General features: G+C 46.1%; 1 protein-coding gene and 1 pseudogene across 2 annotated transcripts; one reads left to right on the forward strand and one right to left on the reverse strand.

Annotated features, from left to right (window-relative positions):
• The first annotated feature begins 10,822 nt into the window (after positions 1-10,822).
• On the forward strand, positions 10,823-11,667 carry LOC117835297 (protein CDI-like; annotated as a pseudogene).
• A 2,028-nt stretch (positions 11,668-13,695) lies between these two features.
• Positions 13,696-19,546, reverse strand: LOC117838782 (electron transfer flavoprotein-ubiquinone oxidoreductase, mitochondrial). 2 transcript variants are annotated; one of them, XM_034718940.2, is made up of 18 exons: positions 19,181-19,539; positions 19,009-19,085; positions 18,488-18,594; positions 18,318-18,399; positions 18,138-18,246; positions 17,871-17,917; positions 17,705-17,779; positions 17,228-17,344; positions 16,722-16,790; positions 16,500-16,592; positions 16,074-16,176; positions 15,672-15,796; positions 15,469-15,518; positions 15,318-15,384; positions 15,118-15,197; positions 14,635-14,763; positions 14,447-14,513; positions 13,696-14,064 (listed from the first exon to the last, which is right to left on the reverse strand). In XM_034718940.2, exons 1-18 carry the CDS (start codon positions 19,446-19,448, stop codon positions 13,981-13,983), a joined length of 1,749 nt encoding a protein of 582 aa, XP_034574831.1. In that variant the 5' UTR covers positions 19,449-19,539; the 3' UTR covers positions 13,696-13,980. The 2 variants fall into 2 exon arrangements, 1 of the variants encoding a protein (XP_034574831.1); XR_004636722.2 differs by lacking the exon at positions 13,696-14,064 and adding an exon at positions 14,850-14,914 and having other exon boundaries at positions 19,181-19,546.
• Between the last annotated feature and the right edge of the window lie 1,426 nt (positions 19,547-20,972).

The raw sequence follows: 20,972 nt of genomic DNA on the forward strand, positions 1-20,972 counted from the left end.
ATCAAGAGACCGAAATGCATCCAACAAAACATTAAAAAGCCCTAATCCGGAGGTGTCATCAACTTGTAAAAACTCCAAGAAAAATTCCTCTACTCTTGGAATGGTACTTGACATATTAACACAACGTACAATTAATGTCATTTGTTCTTCATGGCTCACATCTGGGGTACAATCCAAGATAACAGAGAAATACTTGGCATCATTGATAATCTTTAACATATGATTTTTCACAGTATCAGCAAGAATAGTAATTAACTCATTCTGAATATTATAGCTAAGATAATAATGATGAATTTCATTACTTTGAATGCGCCTAATATGTTCTTGCATTACATGATCAAATTCAGCAATCATTTCAACTGTGGCTAGAAAATTATTGAAAGAGCATCTAGGTCCCTAGTGAGTTTTGGTGTATTGAATGATAACATGATTAAAGGTCTAATGAACTTGTTAAGTTTATGAGCAGGTTATTTATATTGATGAACAATCTTTGTGGGAAGAATTGTATTAAAAGGCTCATACAATGAAAAGAACAAAGTGGAAAACTTATGTGAATCCCATGATGGTTATATGAGATAGATGACAAGCAAATTAAAGAAAAGATGGAGGCACGAGGGCATTGACATATTGGTTGGTCTCTAAATAAGATGTTGTAAGTAATTGGGATATAAAAGTCAAAAGAAGAATTGATCTCAAGTAAGTTTCACTCATGATGTCAAAGCATAGCTAGACTCAAATACGGCAGCGATTGGATGAAGAAATCAAGCAAGTGATTAGTACCGAGGGACTAGGTAAAGTATGGTCAAGTGGTGACTTGGGCCATAAGGTTTGCTAGGGTGAAGGGGCTAGTACTTGGAAGATTTTGAGGTATCAAATCAAGCCTTGCCGAGTATAGTAATGGGATGCATCAAACGTTTATTGAGTCATATGGAGAAGTGACTTGTGATCTAAAATTGGTTTTTTCACTCAGATATGATTGAATATTGATCCAAGTCACTAGCTCAAGGTTGCAGTGCTCAAACAAAAGAGACAAAGGTTGATGCAGCTCTTAAGAAGACATGATTATCAAGTATAGCATGATTAAAGAAAATGATGCTCAAGAAGATGAACATGGTATATTTATTTTAATCTTGAGTTTAGGTGTGCTGTACTATTAAGAGAGATGCACCATATGATCATTTGACATAGTCTCAGTGCTCAAGTATCCTATGTGAGGAAAGAGTCACAAAAGCCACATGTACACACTAACGGTCAGAAAGTTCCAGAAGTTTCCGGAAATATTTTGGAAAAAATCCGAAACTCAACTTGCAACGGCTAGTTGGTTTGAAAGCTGGAGGTTCCGGTTTTGGGAAACCGAAAGTTTCGATTTTGGTCTGACATGTCTAACGGCTAGTTTTTGGGGAGTGGAGTATTTCTACCCCACGACCCCCTCAGTGACTGGTTGCTGTTTTTGTAGTTGGTGGTGTGCTTCTTGCCTGTTCTAACCTGAGCCAAAGTCAAATAGCTCTCCCCAAACCCCCTTTGTGAGGTAGTGTGATCTTTGTTAAGATCTTGTGAGTTGGGTAGTAGAGAGGAGTTATTTGAGAGCACTAGAAAAACACTCATTCGCTTGAGCACGGATTTGCCTTGTCAAGTTACAAGTGAAGCATTTGTTACTTTTGGAGGTGTTCCTCCTAAACAGCTAGGCGTCGCCCAAGAGCAACCAAGGTGTGGTGAGCCACGAGACAGTTTGTGCAGGTCAAGCTTCGCCTCCGAAAGGGAAAAAGCTAACTAGTGAAGTGGGGAAAGGGTTGAGTGCAACCCAGCTTCCTTGGAAGCACCCAACGGAGATGTAGGATTCGCTCGATGGTGAATCTGAACTTCAGTGAAACAAATCATTGTGTCTCATCACTGGTTTGCATACATTTGCCCTGCACTTCTACTTAATTGTTGATCTCCTTACATTGGTTGATCTACTCAGGTGTTAGTGTTTGTGAAGTGCAGGAACTTTGTGTTTCTACTAAAGATACATCATCTGAGCATACTCTTTGAGACTGGTTTGATCTTTACATCTCTTGCTCAACATAAGGTTTAAGGGGTTGTCACTGCCAGGGATAAAACCGGAGGTTCCGGTTTCCAAGCAGTGAGATATTCTTCCGCTATTTAAGGCATGTGTTTCATATCTTCGGAAAATTTCGGAGAGTTTTTTGGAGATTCCGAAAGTTTCGTAATTCTCCGAAAGTATTTTCGAAATATTCCAAAAGTTGCTGATTAATTTGTTTTAAGTGGTGACGATTTTAGATTACGCCTATTCACCCCCCCTCTAGGCAACATCAATATCCTTTCAATTATCATTGTTGCGTTCATAAAGTTTCTCATTTGATCCTCGGAAGGCTAGATTTTGTTTAGCAAGAAACTTCACAGCAGAAACTATTCTTACCAGGACCTGTCTCCAATGCTCCTTTTCCTTTGTAATTTCCCATTGCCTTTCATCATCAATTGTTTGATTTTTGCTTAATCTAAGCCGAAGCTCATTCCATGTACTCATGTTTGTCAAATGCTCCACACTGTTCTCATATATTTTTAGTTTCTCACTGAGATGCTTCCAATCCCTTATTTCATCAGATGCTAACAATGACTTGTTCTGATTTGATTTGAACAACTTGCAGCAAAAACAATAAACCTTGTCCACATGTTTAGAATAAACCAACCACTTCATGTCAACAAACTCACCATTAGATAATTTTCTGGAGTAGTAAGCATAAGAAAAACGTCTGCCACTGGGATCACAAGGGAATTGTAAATTCATTTCTCTCACAGATCCTTTCTCAATTAATATATCTTTTTTTGCTATTATCAAAATTTTCCCATGTCCTAGGATCAAAAATAGTCAAAACTAAATCTTCTTGTTCATCAATATTTGCAGTTTCAGTATCATCTGAAGGCTGTAAAGTGTCACCTCCCGGAGCCTGAGTATGATCATTGACATCAGCTTGAGCATCTAAATTATGCTCTTCTGTAGCACCTTCATTGGCATCAACTTCTGCAACTTGTTCTCGCCATGATCTTGACTGACTTTAGCATTATTTGAAACTGGAAAAAAAATTATGTAGAGCACCTCTCTGCGATTCTACAAACTGATCTTCTTATTTTCTTTTTTTTCTTTTCTGAGCACCCGACAAATGCTTCTTAGGCAACATCTATCATATTCAAATAAATAAATTGAATTAGAAATTTTAACCCTAGCACAATTGGTATAAGCATTGAGCATAAAAAACAAATAAGAAAAATTTTGGAAATACTAATCAATCCGTGTGTTGCTTACTGTGACGGTCAAACGGAACGTTGCTTGCGGGCTACGACACACGGAAGCAAAAGGCACTGCTCCTTCAAGGTCTTAAGCGCGATTCTGCCAAGATTCTCCTTCAAGGCCGTACAGCACTGCTCCTTCTACGCAATTGACGAAGGATGGAATTACTACATGAATAAATAATATTAATTAGATGATTGCTTTTTTCTGGAAAAAGAAAATGAATATTGAACTTCAAATAAGCGCTCGCCTCTGACCCTGACGCGCTCGCCTCTGTCCTCTGACGCGCTCCTGAATCCCTAACACACTCCTGACACGGTGCTCGGCACTCGCCTCCTGCACCTGCGCGACGGTGGCTCTGATTGGATCGGCAGCGGCACGGAGTCAGGGACGGAAGGCACAGGCACGGAGTCAGAGCAATTTGGCAGGGAGCTAGGAACGGGGGGCGGGCCTGATTTGGCAGTGACGGGAAGCAGGTCGCAGTTGTTACGCGGGCCATTTAGAAAGGTCGAAACAAAGTTCACCAACCAAATTATATGTACTAATTACCTATATGGTTTTGGCCCCAGCTTCATGGGCCCGACGGTCGCAAATACGCCAGCCTTTTATTTTGGTTGACGTTTGCATTCAGCTGGACCAGCAAGAGTACATGTTTGGTTGCCCGCCTGCCGACGCGACCCGATTTTCCTGTTGCACGCCATGCATGCAAGCTCACGCTGGCCAAATCTCACAGATGCAGTAGCATTTTGTTTTGGTTGACGTCTGCATTCAGGCAGACCAGCAGGAGAACATGTTCCCTTACCCGTCTGCCGACCGCCAACCCTGTTGCACGCTTGTCCACGCGGGTTTGCTTGCACACGACGTAAGCTTAGCAAATCATGGCGGGTAACTGATTTTTAACCGAGCACCCAGACTTAGTTTATTATAGGCAACCAATCATGGTCAAGTTGTATCCGGTAATAAGACTGGATGGTCTATATATGGGGGACCGATGTATAGCTTGAATTGCATTGTTTTTCTATTAAGATAGAGGAAGTACCTCACAAAGTAACTAGTATTGATGGGAAAGTTAGATGTGAACATGAAGAAGGGAAACGCCATAGTTACCATTACAAAGTCACAACTCGAAACTTGGGCTCCCTCCGTTCCAAATTGTAGGTCGTTTTGACTTTTCTATGTGCATAGATATTATTATGTATCTAGATATAGTGTATGTCTATATACATAATAATATCTATGAATTTATAAAAACTAAAACGACCTAAATTTCAAATGGAGGGAGGGAGTAAGCGCTAATTGTAGAAAAAGAAAAACTTGGGCAGCTCCAGCATTCATTCCAGCAGTTTCCCTTGACTATAACGATGACGACGATCGATGACGGTGATGACACGAGGAGTTGGTATTGGCACACTGCACGCCTCCCCCCATCCCCCAAAGCATAGGGCCCGGCCAGCATCCAGTCGCGGGCACAAAGGCGCACGGCGGCGACGCGGCACCCCCCGATCCCACGCGGCCTACGCATTCCGTCACGTTCGACGCGCACATGGTACAATCCAAATGTCCAGTCCGCAGTTCCACATCCATCCTCGGAAATCCCACGGCGGCAGCCCGAAATAGAGGTATGCTACTATCCTTAAACAAACTGAAAATGAGCTCATAATAACTACTCCATCGATGGTCTTGTGACGCTCGGAGCATGCCCAAGTGGCCAACACTATGGCTCCATCGATGGTCTTGTCAGCCTACCAAGGTTCGAATCATACACAAAACTTTGGTGCTACGCAGATGTCCCACACAAGGTTGCTTAGGAGAGAGAAGGTTGAGAGATAGAGGACAATGTGTGCGTCTGGGAGGTCACCGAGTCTACGGGAAGGTAGCGGTTTGGCTAAGAGCGTGTTCGGATCAATTAGTAGTGTTAATAGTCAGTACTCCCTCTAATTTAATTATAGGTCATCATGATTTTTCTACGTGTCTAGATATATATTATATCAAGATACATATTAATATCTATGTACGTAGAAAAGCTAAAACGATATTTGAAATGAAAGAAGTACGTGAAAATATGGCATAAACATGGGTGAGGAAATGGGTTTGAAGACCGTTAGTTAAAAATGGTAACGGTAGTCAATAAAACCGTTACAAATAAGATATCTTTGGGTCTCGATCGAGGTACAACAAAGTTACGTTACCATTAAGAATTCAAAAGTAACGAACTTTGTTCCGGCTCATTAATTACTAAAAATATAGGTGACGATCATGGTATAAGTCCATTACCTTTGGTAAACTCAAAAGTACTATGTTTTCGCCGGACACCTGTATATTCCCTTTACGTTACAATCTGCTCCTCCATTTGAAACCGATGAAGTCATCAGAATGTTATCCATTCCTTTCCTAACTCTAAAGCATGATGTCCGGGCACCGCCACCACAAACAACGTTGACAGTATAAAGTTATTAGTGTTCAAATGACTAGATGACATAAGGACACATTGAAGATGACATCATCGGTTATTTTGTCTATATCGCCTCAGACAACAACGAAGGTACGTTAAGGATTCAAAGGTAACTAATTTCGTTACGGCTCGTTACTGAACGGTCATGGTATAAGTTTGTTTCCTTTGGTAAACTCAAAGCTAACGTACCTTGTCGTCATCGATATCTCTATGTTTGTCCAAATTATAAGATTCTCGTCCATTCTGAAACCGACAAAGTCATTAGAATGTTATCCATTTCTTTCCCAACTCCAATGTTGAAGGAGCAGGATACCCGTGCGCCTCCACCGCCGCTAGTGACGGATTCATCACCAAATCGAACAAGTGCAAGTAGAAAGGCGGAAGAAAGGGATCTGTTTCACCTTGCGCCGGGGTGTTATCAGATTTTAGCTAGGTCGAAACTGATGTCATGGTATCGCTACGCAGTTGCTTCAACCAAACGGTCCAAACATAACACCATAATCATGTCACCCTCCACACGACGAAATCGCTTTGCCAAATTCAGTTTGCAAAGTGCTAAAAAGATCGTTGGGCCAGCGCGGCGGTGATGACACGAACGGAGTCGGCACACCTCCCTCGAAGCACATGGCCCCATCCAGCATCCAACCGCGCAGGCGCACTGCACACCCGCTTCCAGCGACGCGGCACCCCCTGGATCCCACGCGGCTTGCACGTTCCGCCGCGTGCGACGCGCACACAGTACAAATGTCCAATCCGCATTCCCTCATACATCCTCAGAAATCCCACGGCGGCAGCCCGCAACCCCGTCGTGCACGCGCTCGGCGCTCCACACCACTGACATCTCCCCGCGGCTGGATTGGATTACATGCATACCACTGCCAGCGCGAGACCGCCACCGCTACCTCCCAACGCGATCCCTGCCCCCGTGCGTCGTTGACCACTAGACCCCACCCCTGTGGCGGAACCGCCCAAATTAACCTGGCTAAAGCACATTTAAGTCGCCTAACACGCGATCCTGCGCTTTAATCAAGTTAACCTGGCAGTCCATCGGATTTCATCCGATAAACCACTTCACAGGACCGAGAAAGCATAGCTCACACGAAGGTGAGTGGTTCCAGAGAATACAAGAGATCATCCAAATTAAACAAGTACATTAATTTATTACATCATCAGGTTCGAAATTCAAACATAATTTGCAGAGTTCTTAAGCAGCAGAAATAAACAAACGCAAGCTAGCGCCGATGGCGGACGTCACGACGAGGCCAATCATGACATCAATGATTCCCATCCTCGCCGTCCGAGGAGAGATCTCACTCGACCATCCACCCAGGAGGAAACTGGGGAGGCCAAGTGCCACTTGTAGCAAACTCAGAGACGTTAACATCACCTGAAAAGATGTGCCACAACAAGGCTGAGCGACTACGCTCAACAAGACTTAACCGACCGGTGGTACTACTCCACCAACTTCAAGACATGCAAGGCTTTCTGGCTGAGGGGTTTGTTTTTGCCAAAAGCGACTACAGTAGGTCCTTACTTTCAATATTTTAGCCACAGGTTCTTTGTTCATTTACCAATCTAAGTTAGCCACTATACTAACCAAGCAAAAGTTTCCAAGCAATTTCTTACTCAGTGTAGCATATCGATCAAGTAGTCCCAAACTGTGAGAGGCACACGAATCGATTCGAATTTCTTAACCATGCATGGCGAACCTAATCTCACGACATCCGCACACCATGAAGGGTCGCTTCCTTTGTCGACCATCCCCATCAATTCCCAGACCCGTGTCGGGCCCACTTCCCTTGGTACAAGGCTCCATAGACCCGACCTCTGCCGTTCTATGACCGCACTTGTCACCACATGCGGCCGCAAGGGAACTTCATTCTAGAGACATTGGATCGAACCGCTCACGTCCTGGTTCAATCAGGTACTAGGCTTCCCCATCCCATACTAGGTATGAGATTAGTACTTTCAACACTTGATCACGAACACCATCACCTTTCGACCTTAGTCCGATTTCACGTAGACAGATGGGGAAATCCACCGGCCACCAAAATAGTTCACAGAACCCTGCCCGTCCATCGTCCTTATAGTTGTAACAAAAAGGAGAGCAAACAACTCCTATACTCGCGAGTGACAGGAAATCACTCGACTTTTACCGAGTCCTATTTAAGCATTGCAACTACTCGGCCTATCATACTGGTGTTCAGATCAAAGGAAAACTAATTCATGCATCTACGGTTTCAAGCAGTTCCTAAAAACGTAAATGCACAATCAAACAACCAAATATATTGTCAGGAGTTAAAAATGCGAATTTATGCTCCAGGGCTTGCCTTCAAGCGGGGCGGTAGCGACCTGATCCTCAGCGGGCTCGGGCTCGACTCCTGCAAGCGGCTGCTCAGCTACGACTTCGTCTTCCGGCGCCGAGTGAAGCTCGTAGGTTCCGTCGGCGAGGTTTAGCTCTACACGAATGCAATGCAAGGATAAGCTACTTAGACAGGGATTTCAACAATATTTGCAAGGATTTAAACTCAAAACTGTAGCAACACTAAAGGAAAAGGTGCAAAATCTACTTTATTGGATTCTACTCAGAACGAGGATTCCAACCAAAGTGATTTCACATTTTTCTGATTTTCCTTGATTTAAGATGTAATTTCCAAGTTTCTGTCGATTTAAAACAAGTTAAAAGAGCTGGATCGGGGGAAAACTTACGATCTGACCCTTAGACCTAAGGAATAACTGTACCGGGATCCTCAGATTTAACACAGAGAAGTCCTCGGAATTTAACACAGATACCCTCAGTCAAAAGAAAAGACACAATCGAGCCTTCGGGCGAGGCGGACAGCACTCGGGTGAGGCGGACAAGGTCCAGTCGCTTTCACGGACGATTCAGGGTCGGGAAGAGTTGGAAAGGGGTTGGCAGCTCACCTCTGGTCTTACTGACGAGGTCTCCGGGTCAGGAAGAAACAAGCCGAGGCGGAACGAGAAAAAATGGCGGCTCGGGTCGGTGTCGCGGAAACTGGCGGCGGCGATCCGGCGAGACAGGGGCCTCAGAGGCTCCTTGAGCAGGTCGGCGAGCTCTTCGAATGGGTCGGCGAGCTCTAGGCGACCAAGGCGAAGTTGACGGTGAAGGAATCACTGCGCGGGGCTGGCCGGAGTGGCAGCTCCAAGCGCGACAATGAGTGCGGTGGAGAAAAATAGAGCAGGTAGTGCGGCAAAGGCGGTGGTTGCTAAGGGAACTTCGGTAAGAGGCTTCGGTACCTTTTTATAGATGCGCAGAAGTGTTCCGAGGAAGGAAACGAGCTCAAGCGAGTGAGAGGGTAAGATCGAGGGAGAAGGAAGTGCTCTGTCGCGGCGGCGATTGGTCAGCGCCTCCATTGGCGAGGTCGGACGCAATCTTGCCCTGGTTGGGCAGCAAGGATTTGGGGGTTGGGGCAAAGCGGGTTTGCTAGGCACACGGATCTGCTAGGTCTGCGCGGGTGTGGGGTCGCGTCACGCTGGTTACTGGGTGAAGGCATGCGCCGGTGGGCCGGAGAAGGGCGGACGCGTGCTGTCGCGGCCATCGATGGCGATGGCGGCATTGGCGGACAAGAGGGAGGGAAGGGCACTGCAGGCGAGGTGACAGGGCGAGCGGTGTGACGCGAGCATGCGCGGGACTAGCGGCTCTACCAGGGCACGCTACTAGCGAGGTGGGGCATGCTACTGGCGAGGCGGGGGAAGGAGCTGTCATTGCCTGTGCGGCGGTTGGCGGAGGCGGCAGCGTCGAGGGGGCGCGCGCGTGGGCAGCGCAGCCGAGGTGTGACGGGAGGGTCGTTGGGGCGCGCGGCTGGGGATCCGGGTGGGGCGGATGCGCGCAGGAGGCGAGGCAGCACCGGAGGGGTAGCGGCCGGTCTTCGGTCGCGGAGTGGCCGGGGCGGCGGTGGAGCTGCGGGCAGCGCGCCTGGCGTGGCCGGCGACTGGGCGAGACGGCACTCGCCGGTGAGGCCACGCCACGCGGCGGCGATGCTCTGGAGCACGGCGCACGCGCGCTCTGGCGCTGTCTGGCCGACGGATCCGCGAGATCCTTTGCCGGGCCCATCTTCAAGCCTCTGGATTTCCCGATTTTCAAACCGCACCACGTTGACTTCCTTTACAAGAGTTGTAGAACACAGACCAAGGTCCAACTTTTGTAATGACCGGGCTCAAAAACGCGGTGGATTTGAAGATTCAACGCTTTAAAGTTTGGAGGAACGCCTGTTTTTAGGACTTAGAGAAAAGCGGCGTTTTTTACTGGTTATCGGGGTTATGGGCTGACTTGAGCTGCAGATTTGGGAAGCTTCGGAGGTGAATTGGACCAAGGTCCAATTAACAAAGTTGTTGTAGGAACTTAGTTCTCCAACTTTTAAAAAAAGAGTTTTCAGATGTCCTGCTCAACATTTAAAAGATTTAAAAGATAAACCCGCCCTAAGGCGCCAGGTCAGGCTGATTTTCCAGACTTAGCCGGAATGGCTAAAGGAGGCTGAGTTGACCAGACTAGGGGACTTTGACCTGGATTTGGAAGGCTTTCGGGGCAGATTTCAAACTTGCTCCTTAAAGCAAGGTTGTTAGGAAAGTTGAGTTTCCCCCACTCTTAGTTGGACAGATTTTTAAGTTCCCAAGCGAAAATTTGAGTTATGGTTTGAGCAGTGTTTTAAGCTTGTGAAGGGCAAAAGAGTACTTTCACTTACCTTAATGTTGCCCAAGCTCTTCTTTAAGCACAAAGGACTTGTTTAAGATTAAAACATAGCTTAATTAATCTAGGTTGTTACAACCCCCTCCTGGTTCCACGCGTCATTGACCCATGCGGGTGGACGCGCCTTATTTTTAGGAGCGAGTGCCTTAGAGCGAGTGCCCACTGGAAACAGGCCGCGGCACCGGCACGGCAGATCCTTTCTCCATCTGCCGGTGAAACTGAAAGGAATCCCCTCACGCCCCCCTCGCCATCTTAAGCTCGAGCCCCACCTCCCAATCTCCGGTCCCCCGCCCATTAAAGGCCCGGCACCCCCGCACCCGTTTCGTCTCTGTCCCAATCCCATTCCACCCTACTCCACCTCTCGCACCAACCCATGTTGCCGGCGCCACCGCCGTCGCCGCCGGCTGGGGAGCCATTCCGCGTGTTTGTGGGTACGACCCGCAGGAGCACGAGGCGTACGAGGTGTGCCGCCGCAGCTCCGGCACGCCACCATCCCGCTTGACGTGCGCCCCGTCCGCCAGCTGGACCTCCACGCCGTGGGGCTCTATTGGCGGGCGCGGGCCCACCGAGAGCACCGAGTTCTCCTTCACGCGCTTCCTCACCCCCTACCTCGCGAGCTACCGCGGTTGGGCACTCTTCATCGACTGCGACTTCCTCTACCTCGCCGACGTCGCCGGCCTCCTCGCCGCCGCCGCCCCGCCGGGCGCCGACGCCGACCGCCTAGCCGTCGCCTGCGTCAAGCACGTGTACGAGCCCGCCGGGGCCACCAAGATGGACGGTGCCATCCAGACGATGTACCTGCACAAGAACTGGTCCTCCATGGTGCTCTACAACTACGCCCACCCAAAGAACGTCGCTGCACTCACGCCCGACACCGTCAGCACCCAGACTGGCGTATTCCTCCACCGCTTCGCCTGGCTCGACAACGACGAGATCGGGGAGGTGCCCTTCGTCTGGAACTTCCTCGTTGACCACAACAGGGTCGACCCTGCCGACCCGGCCACGCACACCAGGGCCATACACTACACCTGCGGCGGGCCATGGTTCGAGCGATACAGGGACTGCGAGTTTGCCGACCTCTGTATCAAGGAGGCAGAGGAGCTCAAGGCTGAGAAGGACAAGCTCAAGGCCGAGGAGAAGCTCAAGCTCTCATCGAGGACAAGGATGCCAAGAAGGAAGACGACAACAAGGAGAATTGATCGATCGATTGGTTGGTGATACTGCATTGGGTTGGATTGGTTCGTTTTGTGCTGCAGAGATTTCATTCCTCAACATTCTGTTCATTTGTCGCACCAATGCAGTTTCTTTCATCGATCTGGTCTGTTAATAGTGAGATGTCGGGAGATTAGGATTGGGTAGTATGTAGCCTATGAGTGGGTAGCTGGAGTTAGTCTATTGTGTAGCTGCAATCGGTCTATGAATCAATGCTCATCGTTAAGGAATATCAATCGTGTTTTTTCCCCTCAACTTTGCCCCGATGATGATATGACCCGTTGATTGATTCTGGTGTTGTTGTTTTCCGATGACATTGAACCTTCCCTGGAATAGTGAACTGGCGTTGGAAAATTTGGTTGCAACAATGGCAAGTATGTTGGTGTCGTTTAATAAATGGTATCGTCTAATAAATAGTCTCATTGACATGTAGTCTTGAGACAACTTAGCAGACAATCCGTACAGTGGGTTAAGTTGTGTGGTAGAGCTATATAATTTTTTAATTTGTGCATATGAAAAAAGAAATATTATGAGTTGTATGACAACAACAACTTGTGCAATGGTTGTTGAGTTGTCTCGTGCTCCTAAAATCTACTCATGAGGCGATTCTTTCGCGAAACTTCTTCTTTATCTCTCCTCCACATCATCAAAATTCCTACATGACGCTGTATGAGACGACTTATGAGACTGGTAACGTGTAGTGTAAAGTGGGTGGGACGCGGTTCCTTTTCTGCTCTGCAGTGCCGAAACAATGACGATTTGGTGCCCCACTCCATGCTGAATTTGGCTGTGTACATCGTTGGTGCCCTCTTCCATTGTTTAACTGGCAGTGTGCAGCAAACTATTCAGGAGATGGAATCTCCAACGGTGAAGATCTTCAGGTCCTGTACATTACTTATTTTACTGCTGGGAATGTTACCAGCAACTGTCAGAAGAGATATTTCTCTTTGCTTCTGTTTCATTTACAGAATCCATGTCGTCAGATGCAGGTGCTCATCTCCTGCTACAGCTACTGCTGCTGCATCATTTTCACATGTACCTTTGCGACTTGCCGTGTTCAGTGCTCGTTTCGGCTGCAGGGAGCCGGTGAAGAAGTGTTCTGGGACATCAACATGACCTCACTACTCAACTGAATAATAACACTAGACGGTTAAATTGGGATATCAACACGACACCCCCCACTCAGCTCAACACAATTCAACAACATAATTGCTGATCGGATCATCAACACGTGCTGCACAACATCATCACTCCGCCACAGCTCCTCAAAGCCGTTGAAACACCTATATCCCACAACACCCCCACTCAGCTCAACACAATTCAACAACAATAATTGCTGGTCGGATTGGATCATCAACACGTACTGCACAACATCATCACTCCGCCGCAGCTCCTCAAAACCGTCGAAACACCTCCGTAGCATCGCTAGCTGCCTGTGGAGCACCGACCTCACAGCACAAACACCACCGCCAACTGCTCTTTTTTTGTTTTTTTTTTCTTAATTTGAGAAAGAAAAGAAAAGGAACACCTCGCAGGTGACTGTCACAGCCAAGGGGGAGCCGAACAGCACCATACCAAAATTGCTTGATATTGTTTTCAAGAACGACACAACATCAAAGACGCCGTCGACACCAGCCATTTTCAAACCCCCCCAGCTAGCCACTCCTGGCGTGCCAAGCCTCTCCTCAACCACCGCCACGGCGGCTTCAAGTCACCCGGAGCAAATCTGGTACGCAAGAAGCGGCCCGGTGCCACCAGCCATGCCACCATGCCGCCACTGGCCCACCTCGCTTGGCCGCCACCGGCCACGCCACCATGGCACCACAAACGTGCAACCGAGCTGACTGCCGCCGGCCACACCACCACAGCGCAGACCCTTGCACCCATGACTGCCGATGCATCTGATGGTTGCCACTGTCGACCGGGGAAATGCCTTGATGATGCCTCAAGGAGGGGGATGGCACTCGAGGGCGTCACCATCGTCGTGGCCGGCAAAGGGCATTCACAGTACAGGAAAAGAAGGCTTCTTGTGTGTGCAGTCTAACGAAGTATTTATGATTGATTTCATTTCATCCATATGAATCGAGCTACAACGCACGAAGCCTTCCTTCCTGTACTGTGTGAGGATGTTAGCTGGCTGCACCACATGCTGATCAGTGATCAGTATCAAGTACCAAGCTCTAGGAACATCCTGTGCAGTGCGAGCTGCTAGTGAAGTTGCTTATTATACTAGCTACATGATGCAGCTTCCAGCTCTAATGAAGACAGGAATGGCTCAGGTTCGTGCTGAATGAACAGCATCACAGGTTTCCTTGACATCTACATCACAGTATAACCAGGGCCACCTCCGCCTTCTGGAACAGTCCACTCGATGTTTTGCTTTGGATCTTTGATGTCGCATGCCTGCAGTACAGTCAACATGTCATTCAGGTCCGGATGAGCAGCAGAAGATGGAAGCAGATAGCCAGGTACAGAAAAGAGGCAAGGCGAGCCTAAGAAGTTTGAATTCGTTGTGATTAAGATCACACCAATCACAATTGTGCATTGATTCATGAGATGTCTTAGAATTGCCCTGTCAATTTATACATGGTACAATACAGTCATGGGCATTGGGAAGATAAATCCATTCTGCATATGGTCAATTAAAGGAATGGAGATAAACTACGCTACCCTGCCTCTGTGGATATTCAATTCAAATGTATGATACATACAGATTTTTTAATGCAACTCATGCACATATCTAGGAGAATGCGAAGTCCCTCAACCACCAGCAAAAACGTTTTACCTTGCAATGAAGACAGTTTTGTGCATTTATGTGAAGCTTTGGATCACCTTTCTCGTCAGAGACATATCTGCAAGAAAACAGGACCATAGATAATGATCAGAAGAGACTGTTCTGTCCACCAAGCACTTAACCATCGCTGATGCAGATAGGGACAGCAAGAATTTCAACAGTGGCTAATTTTTACATACTCGTAAACTCGGGCTGGACAGTAACGTGATTCTGGTCCAGCATACACTGGAAGATTTACTTTTTCAGGTAGAGTAGGATCCCTCAAGCGGAGATGAGGAGGCTGATCATGCTCATGGTTTGTATTGCTCCTGTACCAAAGGAATGATGGATGATTAGAGTATAGAATGAAAATATATTTGGTAAGTACATTTCTAGCGGCTACGCCACCTCAAACCTGTAATAAGCACAATATACACCTTCCAAATACATTCACTCAACCGCCTCTTGAGGTTCAAAAGTCTAATTGAAAAATAACTTGTCATTAATGATCAATTGGGTAAGTCTCAGGGTGACACAAATTTGTGTAATCAATTCTATGCCATGTCTAGATACATCTAAGGCATTTGGTGTACTTCTAAACCCATGAATAGCAAAGCAATAGTTAACAGGCACAGATATGGAGAAGATAAAATCCTTTTTTTCATTCTTGCTGCAGGCAGTACCTGTATAAAGAAGTTGGAACATCGAAGGTTATCTGTCCATCTGGTTTAGGATATTGAATAGGCGCATGCATATTGGCTGCCTGTGCATAAGGAAATCTTTTATCATTCTCAATGGTGAGAAAAAGGGTTGATGCTGTGCATTTGCATGGTTTTTTACAAAGCACTCAGCAGTACAGGCAACAGCAGTGCTGCACACTCACATTTGTTGCTTCATGGTCAGGTTTACCATGCTTCAATGTATAAGGTGTCTTTCCTTTGAATATGTAGCTAAAAGTTAACAGATCAACATGAGTCAGCAAATAGAATATTTCCATGACTAAGCTCAAGTAATAATTTTAATAGGAACCTCACCGTTCCAGTGCAGACAAACCCATGCCCGGAATAAATCCGTATTCGAATGCCTGGGGGAAAACAGTAATAAATACATGTTCAGCTTACTGTGTTAAGAGAATGGCAGAATTTGCCTCCTTCATTTACCCCGTCAGTTTATGGGACTTGTTGACCAGATAGCAAAGACAAGGTTGTGGGAAAATTGGTATAAAATAACCACATACTGGTCTATAATTCCTAGCTTTATGAAGCTCTTCCCATATCCATGACTTCTTGAGATTCTCCCAGTACAGTTCCATGGAACATCCTTCAATGAGAGCCTTGAAAGTCGCTTCCGCCGCAAGCATACCTTTATTTACACATCCCTCACTTTAGTACAAGGCTTATCAATGTACTAAAAATTAGTACTAAGCTCAAAGTATGCAAATAATTCATAAATGAAATCGGTAAATAGAACGGAATTAGTGCTGAAGAGGATGTCAAAGCAAAATACATAGGGCAGGCAGGCACAGATATTAACATCAACCATGAAGCTGGGTACCAATTATACCAACAGAGCTGGCAATTAAGTACACCATAAATCTAGTTAAATTTCAAACAAACTAAACATTTCTGGAAAAAGATACCTGATTTCATAGCCGTATGGGTTCCTTTTATTTTGGGAACATTTAGAAATCCTGCAGAGCATCCAATAATTGCGCCTCCAGGGAAAACTGGATATGGTATCGACTGAAATACATTAACTTCATCAATGTCTGCATTATCAGGACAGTTGCCAAAAACAAAAATGCAAAGTAGGTACAGGTAACAGGAGTAAAAATTGCTTGAACAAATGCTGCAAATTGCAATGTGTAGCAATAACAGCATAATGAATGTACAGAGCTGTATTTCAGCTCACTAAGGCCATAGTGTGTAGTTAACCAATGATCCGATGTGAAATTAGTGATGCCATGTGCAATGACTAATAGAATGCTCAATATGGATAGAATATAAATCCTGTACATGTGTCTATTTGCTACAAAATAGCCATGTCTTTTCAAATGCCAGCTTACCTGGAAACCACCTTCATTCAGAGTACGAGCACCATACTGAATGGCTGTTCCACCTTCCAAAAGTTTTCTGACAGCAGGGTGCTGCTTGAATTTCTGAAATACGATCACAGAATATTTAGAGAAACGATGATCCTTTGTGTTTGTTAAACTGTACAGAATCTGTCTGTCTTCTAAACCACCCATCTAATGCATCAAAATGCATCTACAAAGAAAACCACATACCTGGAATTCATCGTATGGACTCAGGAAAGGATTTCGATAATTCAATGCAACAACCAGACCAATCGCTAACTGAACAAATGAGAACAGATAGTGGATTAAGTATAATCACTTACTACTTAGCCATCAGTAATCTAAATGTCTAAAACTCCAAATAAACATTGCAGGAAGCCATGAGAAGAAACCCATCCATATCTAGCTATCCAGCCTACAGCTAAAGGCCCCCATGAATCCGTGATAAGTGGTCAACTGATGACTTTAAAACTCCTTTTGAGAACAAACTAACCAAATGTTTTTCTTTTCCTGGTTCCTGCTAAATAGCACACTTCGCTAAGCATGAGCAGTGGGGAAACAGTATTAAAGTTGCTTAATTTGTGCAAATGCAACCTATGTCTTTCTCCTTTATCAGAAAAGTAAAACATGAGGATAGAATATTACATCTTTACTCGTATGGCAGAATGACTCAGAATACATCAAGTGCAAATTTGCATGTCTAACTGAAAAGTTACCTGTCGATCATCAAGGTGGTATAGGAATGATCCCCCATATGTTTTCTTGTCCAAAGGCCATCCAACAGTATGAATAACAGAACCTGGCTCATGCTTTCCTTCTTCAATCTCCCAAATCTAAGAATAAATTACTAACTCATTTACAAGTATTAGGGGGAAAATGTGAAAGTTGTTAAAGAGAGAGCTCATAAGTCATAATCCAATAAACTAAAATACAAATGGAACAGTGTAATTCCTGAAAAACATTGACCAGGTAAAACAAACAAAGATATGTAAAAATAACATAAATACAGATGACCAAAGCTGTATTAACATTCCTACAGCATATATGGCATATTGTCCGTACAACAATGCACGAGAGCTGACATAACTCAGGCAGAGAGGATCATGTGTTCATTATGAGGTATAAAGTTGGTTCTATCAAAATTTAAAACAAGGTATTTGAAAACTGGAAGTGGTATAACGAATATCAAATACCTCCTTAATTCCAAGAGCATATGTCTGATGCTGCCCTTGCCCTCTTTCTCTGAGCTTGTGGTTCCTTATTATTTTCTGAAATATATTAGGCTTTAGCATCAAACTGCAATCATAAAAAAGAATATTTAACTAACAAATTTGTGAAACTAGCATTCCGCATGCTTACCTCTGATAATGAACCTCGGCAACCCTCAGCAAGCAGTGTTATTCGCCCTGCATTTTCTAAGTAGCTGACGATGAGAAGAACAAACAGAATGGAAAATGAACTTATCAAATTTATAAAAATAATAAAAATGGATATTACCCTATCCAAATTCTAAACAAGAAAAAAAGGCCACGGACTAACTCAATACGCACTCTACATTTTAGCATATATATGTGCGGCAGATGTTTATCCCTGATCTAGTGATCGGTAGGAAGGGAAGTTACTTGCCTCTTAGTTCTACACCAGGTTGGAAAGTTTCCCTTTTGGTGCCATCCTTAGCAATACCAACATCATTGGTTGCGACGCCTGTAACTATTTGATTTTCATCATAAAGGATCTGTTAGACAAGAATTCAGACAGAAATTAGTCCTTCCACATATGACTTTCTACAATGAAGAATGATGGTACCTCGCTAGCAGCAAAACCTGGATATACTTCAACACCCAACTCCTCTGCTTTCGTGGCCATCCATCGCACCAATTGGCTTAAGCTGGACACAAGTAGATTTGTCAGGAAAGCCTGATCCTCCAGAACGTGGATCTAGATGGTGAACATTGAATACAGCAAAATGTTGGCACCTGATCACGTAGTTTCCTTTGTTGTCAAATGGAGATGGAAGTGTCCATGCTCGGTTCTTCGTTAACAACCAGAACTTGTCAGAAGACACAGGAACTCTGATTGGGGCCTGTCAAACACAACATAACCGCATAAAAAACCAGCACCTTTGTGCTTCCCAATCTAAAATTCTACACTATTCAAATCTGCATTCCCAACAAGAAAATTATTCAAGGAAAACCACACATACAGTACAGCAACACAGGCATATCCAGCAAAATGCCCTCCATCTGGGAATTCGATATTCTCAAAATGTTTGGATTCCCGATTATGTTATAAGTATATCCATATGACTAGCAATTGCAGTTGTTGTATTCTTGAATTGGAAACTTGATAAAAAATAGTCATGATCAGTTGAATGAATCCAAATCAAGTGTGAAGTGAATCAACCACATGATCACAGGTAACACTTCGTCCCTAAATACATGAGCCAAATAAAGAAGAAGTTAAAACTCATCATTGTTCAGAGTACAGAAATGCGTACATCCTCCTGCCTCCACTTGGGAATCAGCTCGTCCAACGCCCGGGGCTCGAACACATTCCCCGAAAGCACATGAGCACCTGCGGCGCAACCAGAAAAATTGCCCAAATCAGACGAAAGGCAGGGCACATCGCTGCTCCGAAAGTAAGAAGGGGACGCGCGCGAGGCGGCGTACCGACTTCGGAGCCCTTCTCGAGAACGCAGACGGAGAGGTCGGCGTCGGCGGCGCGGCAGAGCTGCTTGAGCCGGATCGCCGCTGCGAGCCCCGCGGGCCCGGCGCCCACGATCACCACGTCGTAGCTGAGCGCCTCCCGGCCGCTGCAGAGCCACCGGGTCGCGGCCCAGCCAGGCGCGCGGGGCCCGTGGGGAGGGGAGGGCGACGCCGTCGCCGACGACAGCGCACGCCCGGCGGCGGCCGCCGCTGCGCGGATGGCTCGGTGCATTTGCTCGGCGAAGCCGCCTCCTCCTCGGGACTCGGGAGCTCGAGGTGTTGGGCGCTTGGGATTTTGGAAAAGTGGGGAGTGAGGAGGAGAAGGCAGGGAAGACACGGAAGTATGGAAGCGAAGTGGCAGTTGTTGGGTTTTGTGTTTGGATCATTGGATGAGATCGCTGAGGTGGACGAAGACGAAGACGAAGACGAACAGCTCTCTTCTCGATGGGCCGGCCCATACTGCCATTTTGGGCTCGGATGCTCTCGGGTCGTCGTCAGAAGAGGAACGGGCTTTCTCTTCTAAAAAAAGAGGAATGGACTTTGTCCTCTCTCCAAAAAAAGGGAAGTGGGTTTTCTTTCAGCCTGATGCCCCCGGGTTCGTCGTGGTGATCTGTTGATGTCATGACCGGGAGACCAAATTAATATTTTTACATGATTTGAGGATACGTAAAAATGTAAATGAGATGCTATGACTTCGTTTCTCAAAAAGTCGAGTAGTTCGAGTTTAGAGAAGAGGGTTGTTACGTGCCGCATGCCTCTGCAGTTGTGAACTGTGAAAGGAAAATGAAACTAAGAGGAGAGGATCATTTGATTAGATTCCTTTTTTCTTGCACGAGTGTAACTTTATATCACGTAGTTCCATTCACACTTTTTTTCAAGCAAACGCTTTTGAATTTATGGATGACTGCGAATGCAAGCTACACCTCGTTCCACAAAGTAATCATGACCTGCACCATCAAGCAAAATCCAGAAGGAGGTGGCACCGTGGCAGGTGCCATGACTTGAAGTTACACCATGCACGCACGCGTGGCTCGTTTGTGCACGAGCTTCCTCGAACGACGCACACACGAAAAGGGTGACGGACCCCGACACGCCGATGACTCGGGCCGTCAGGCGACGGGCGACGACGAACACTAGCGTATCCGTCCTGCGGCTCTGCCTCCTGATTCGCACGCAGGCTGCCGGCATCTCTCGCTGGTTGACGACTCGATCGTACGCTCGCTCGATCTTCATGTCGGAGTCAATCGGATCCTTATACGGATTAGGCAACTTAAACGGGATTGTAGCGAGCTAAGAATCAATTAGGGAGTGGTTAACTAACCTGCTGTCCTCCAGGCAACAGGTCGCATCGCCGGCATTAGATTACGCTTCCAGTACACCGTGAGCTGCTTGCACGTAGTTTCCTCTTGTACTTGACTATTGTTTTTGTTTATGAGACCCCGGACGTTTGGTCAAGGAACAAGAACAACACAATGCAATACTACTGCATACTTAGTAGTGTATTTTTTCGTAAAAAATAAAGTACTAAAACAGTTGTAATACTAATATTCAGAGAAATCGGAGCTGGGCCGTACCCAAGTCCCAAGAAGACAAACACGTTTTCCGCTGCTTGATTTTCCACAGAAAAACTGGTGCGCAAGATCTGAGTTCTGACCGGACAGGCCCGAATCGCGGCGAGGTGCGATGCAGCCGACACCGGAGTAAACAAACGCCACCCCTGTCCGGTCGCCGGAACGCACAGGATTTTTAGGCCAAA

The sequence above is a fragment of the Setaria viridis genome, chromosome 9 (assembly GCF_005286985.2).
Source record: "Setaria viridis chromosome 9, Setaria_viridis_v4.0, whole genome shotgun sequence".
NCBI lineage: Eukaryota > Viridiplantae > Streptophyta > Magnoliopsida > Poales > Poaceae > Setaria > Setaria viridis.

Bases quoted from the DNA above. Each gene is read 5' to 3' on its own strand.
- LOC117838782 (XM_034718940.2), bottom strand. From the start codon at position 19,448: ATGCACCGAGCCATCCGCGCAGCGGCGGCCGCCGCCGGGCGTGCGCTG. The intron at 16,177-16,499 runs GTAAGCTGGCAT...AATGTATTTCAG, and splicing joins TGAATGAAGGTGGTTTCCAG to TCGATACCATATCCAGTTTT. The intron at 15,385-15,468 runs GTGAGGTTCCTA...GTTAACTTTTAG, and splicing joins GGTTTGTCTGCACTGGAACG to CTACATATTCAAAGGAAAGA.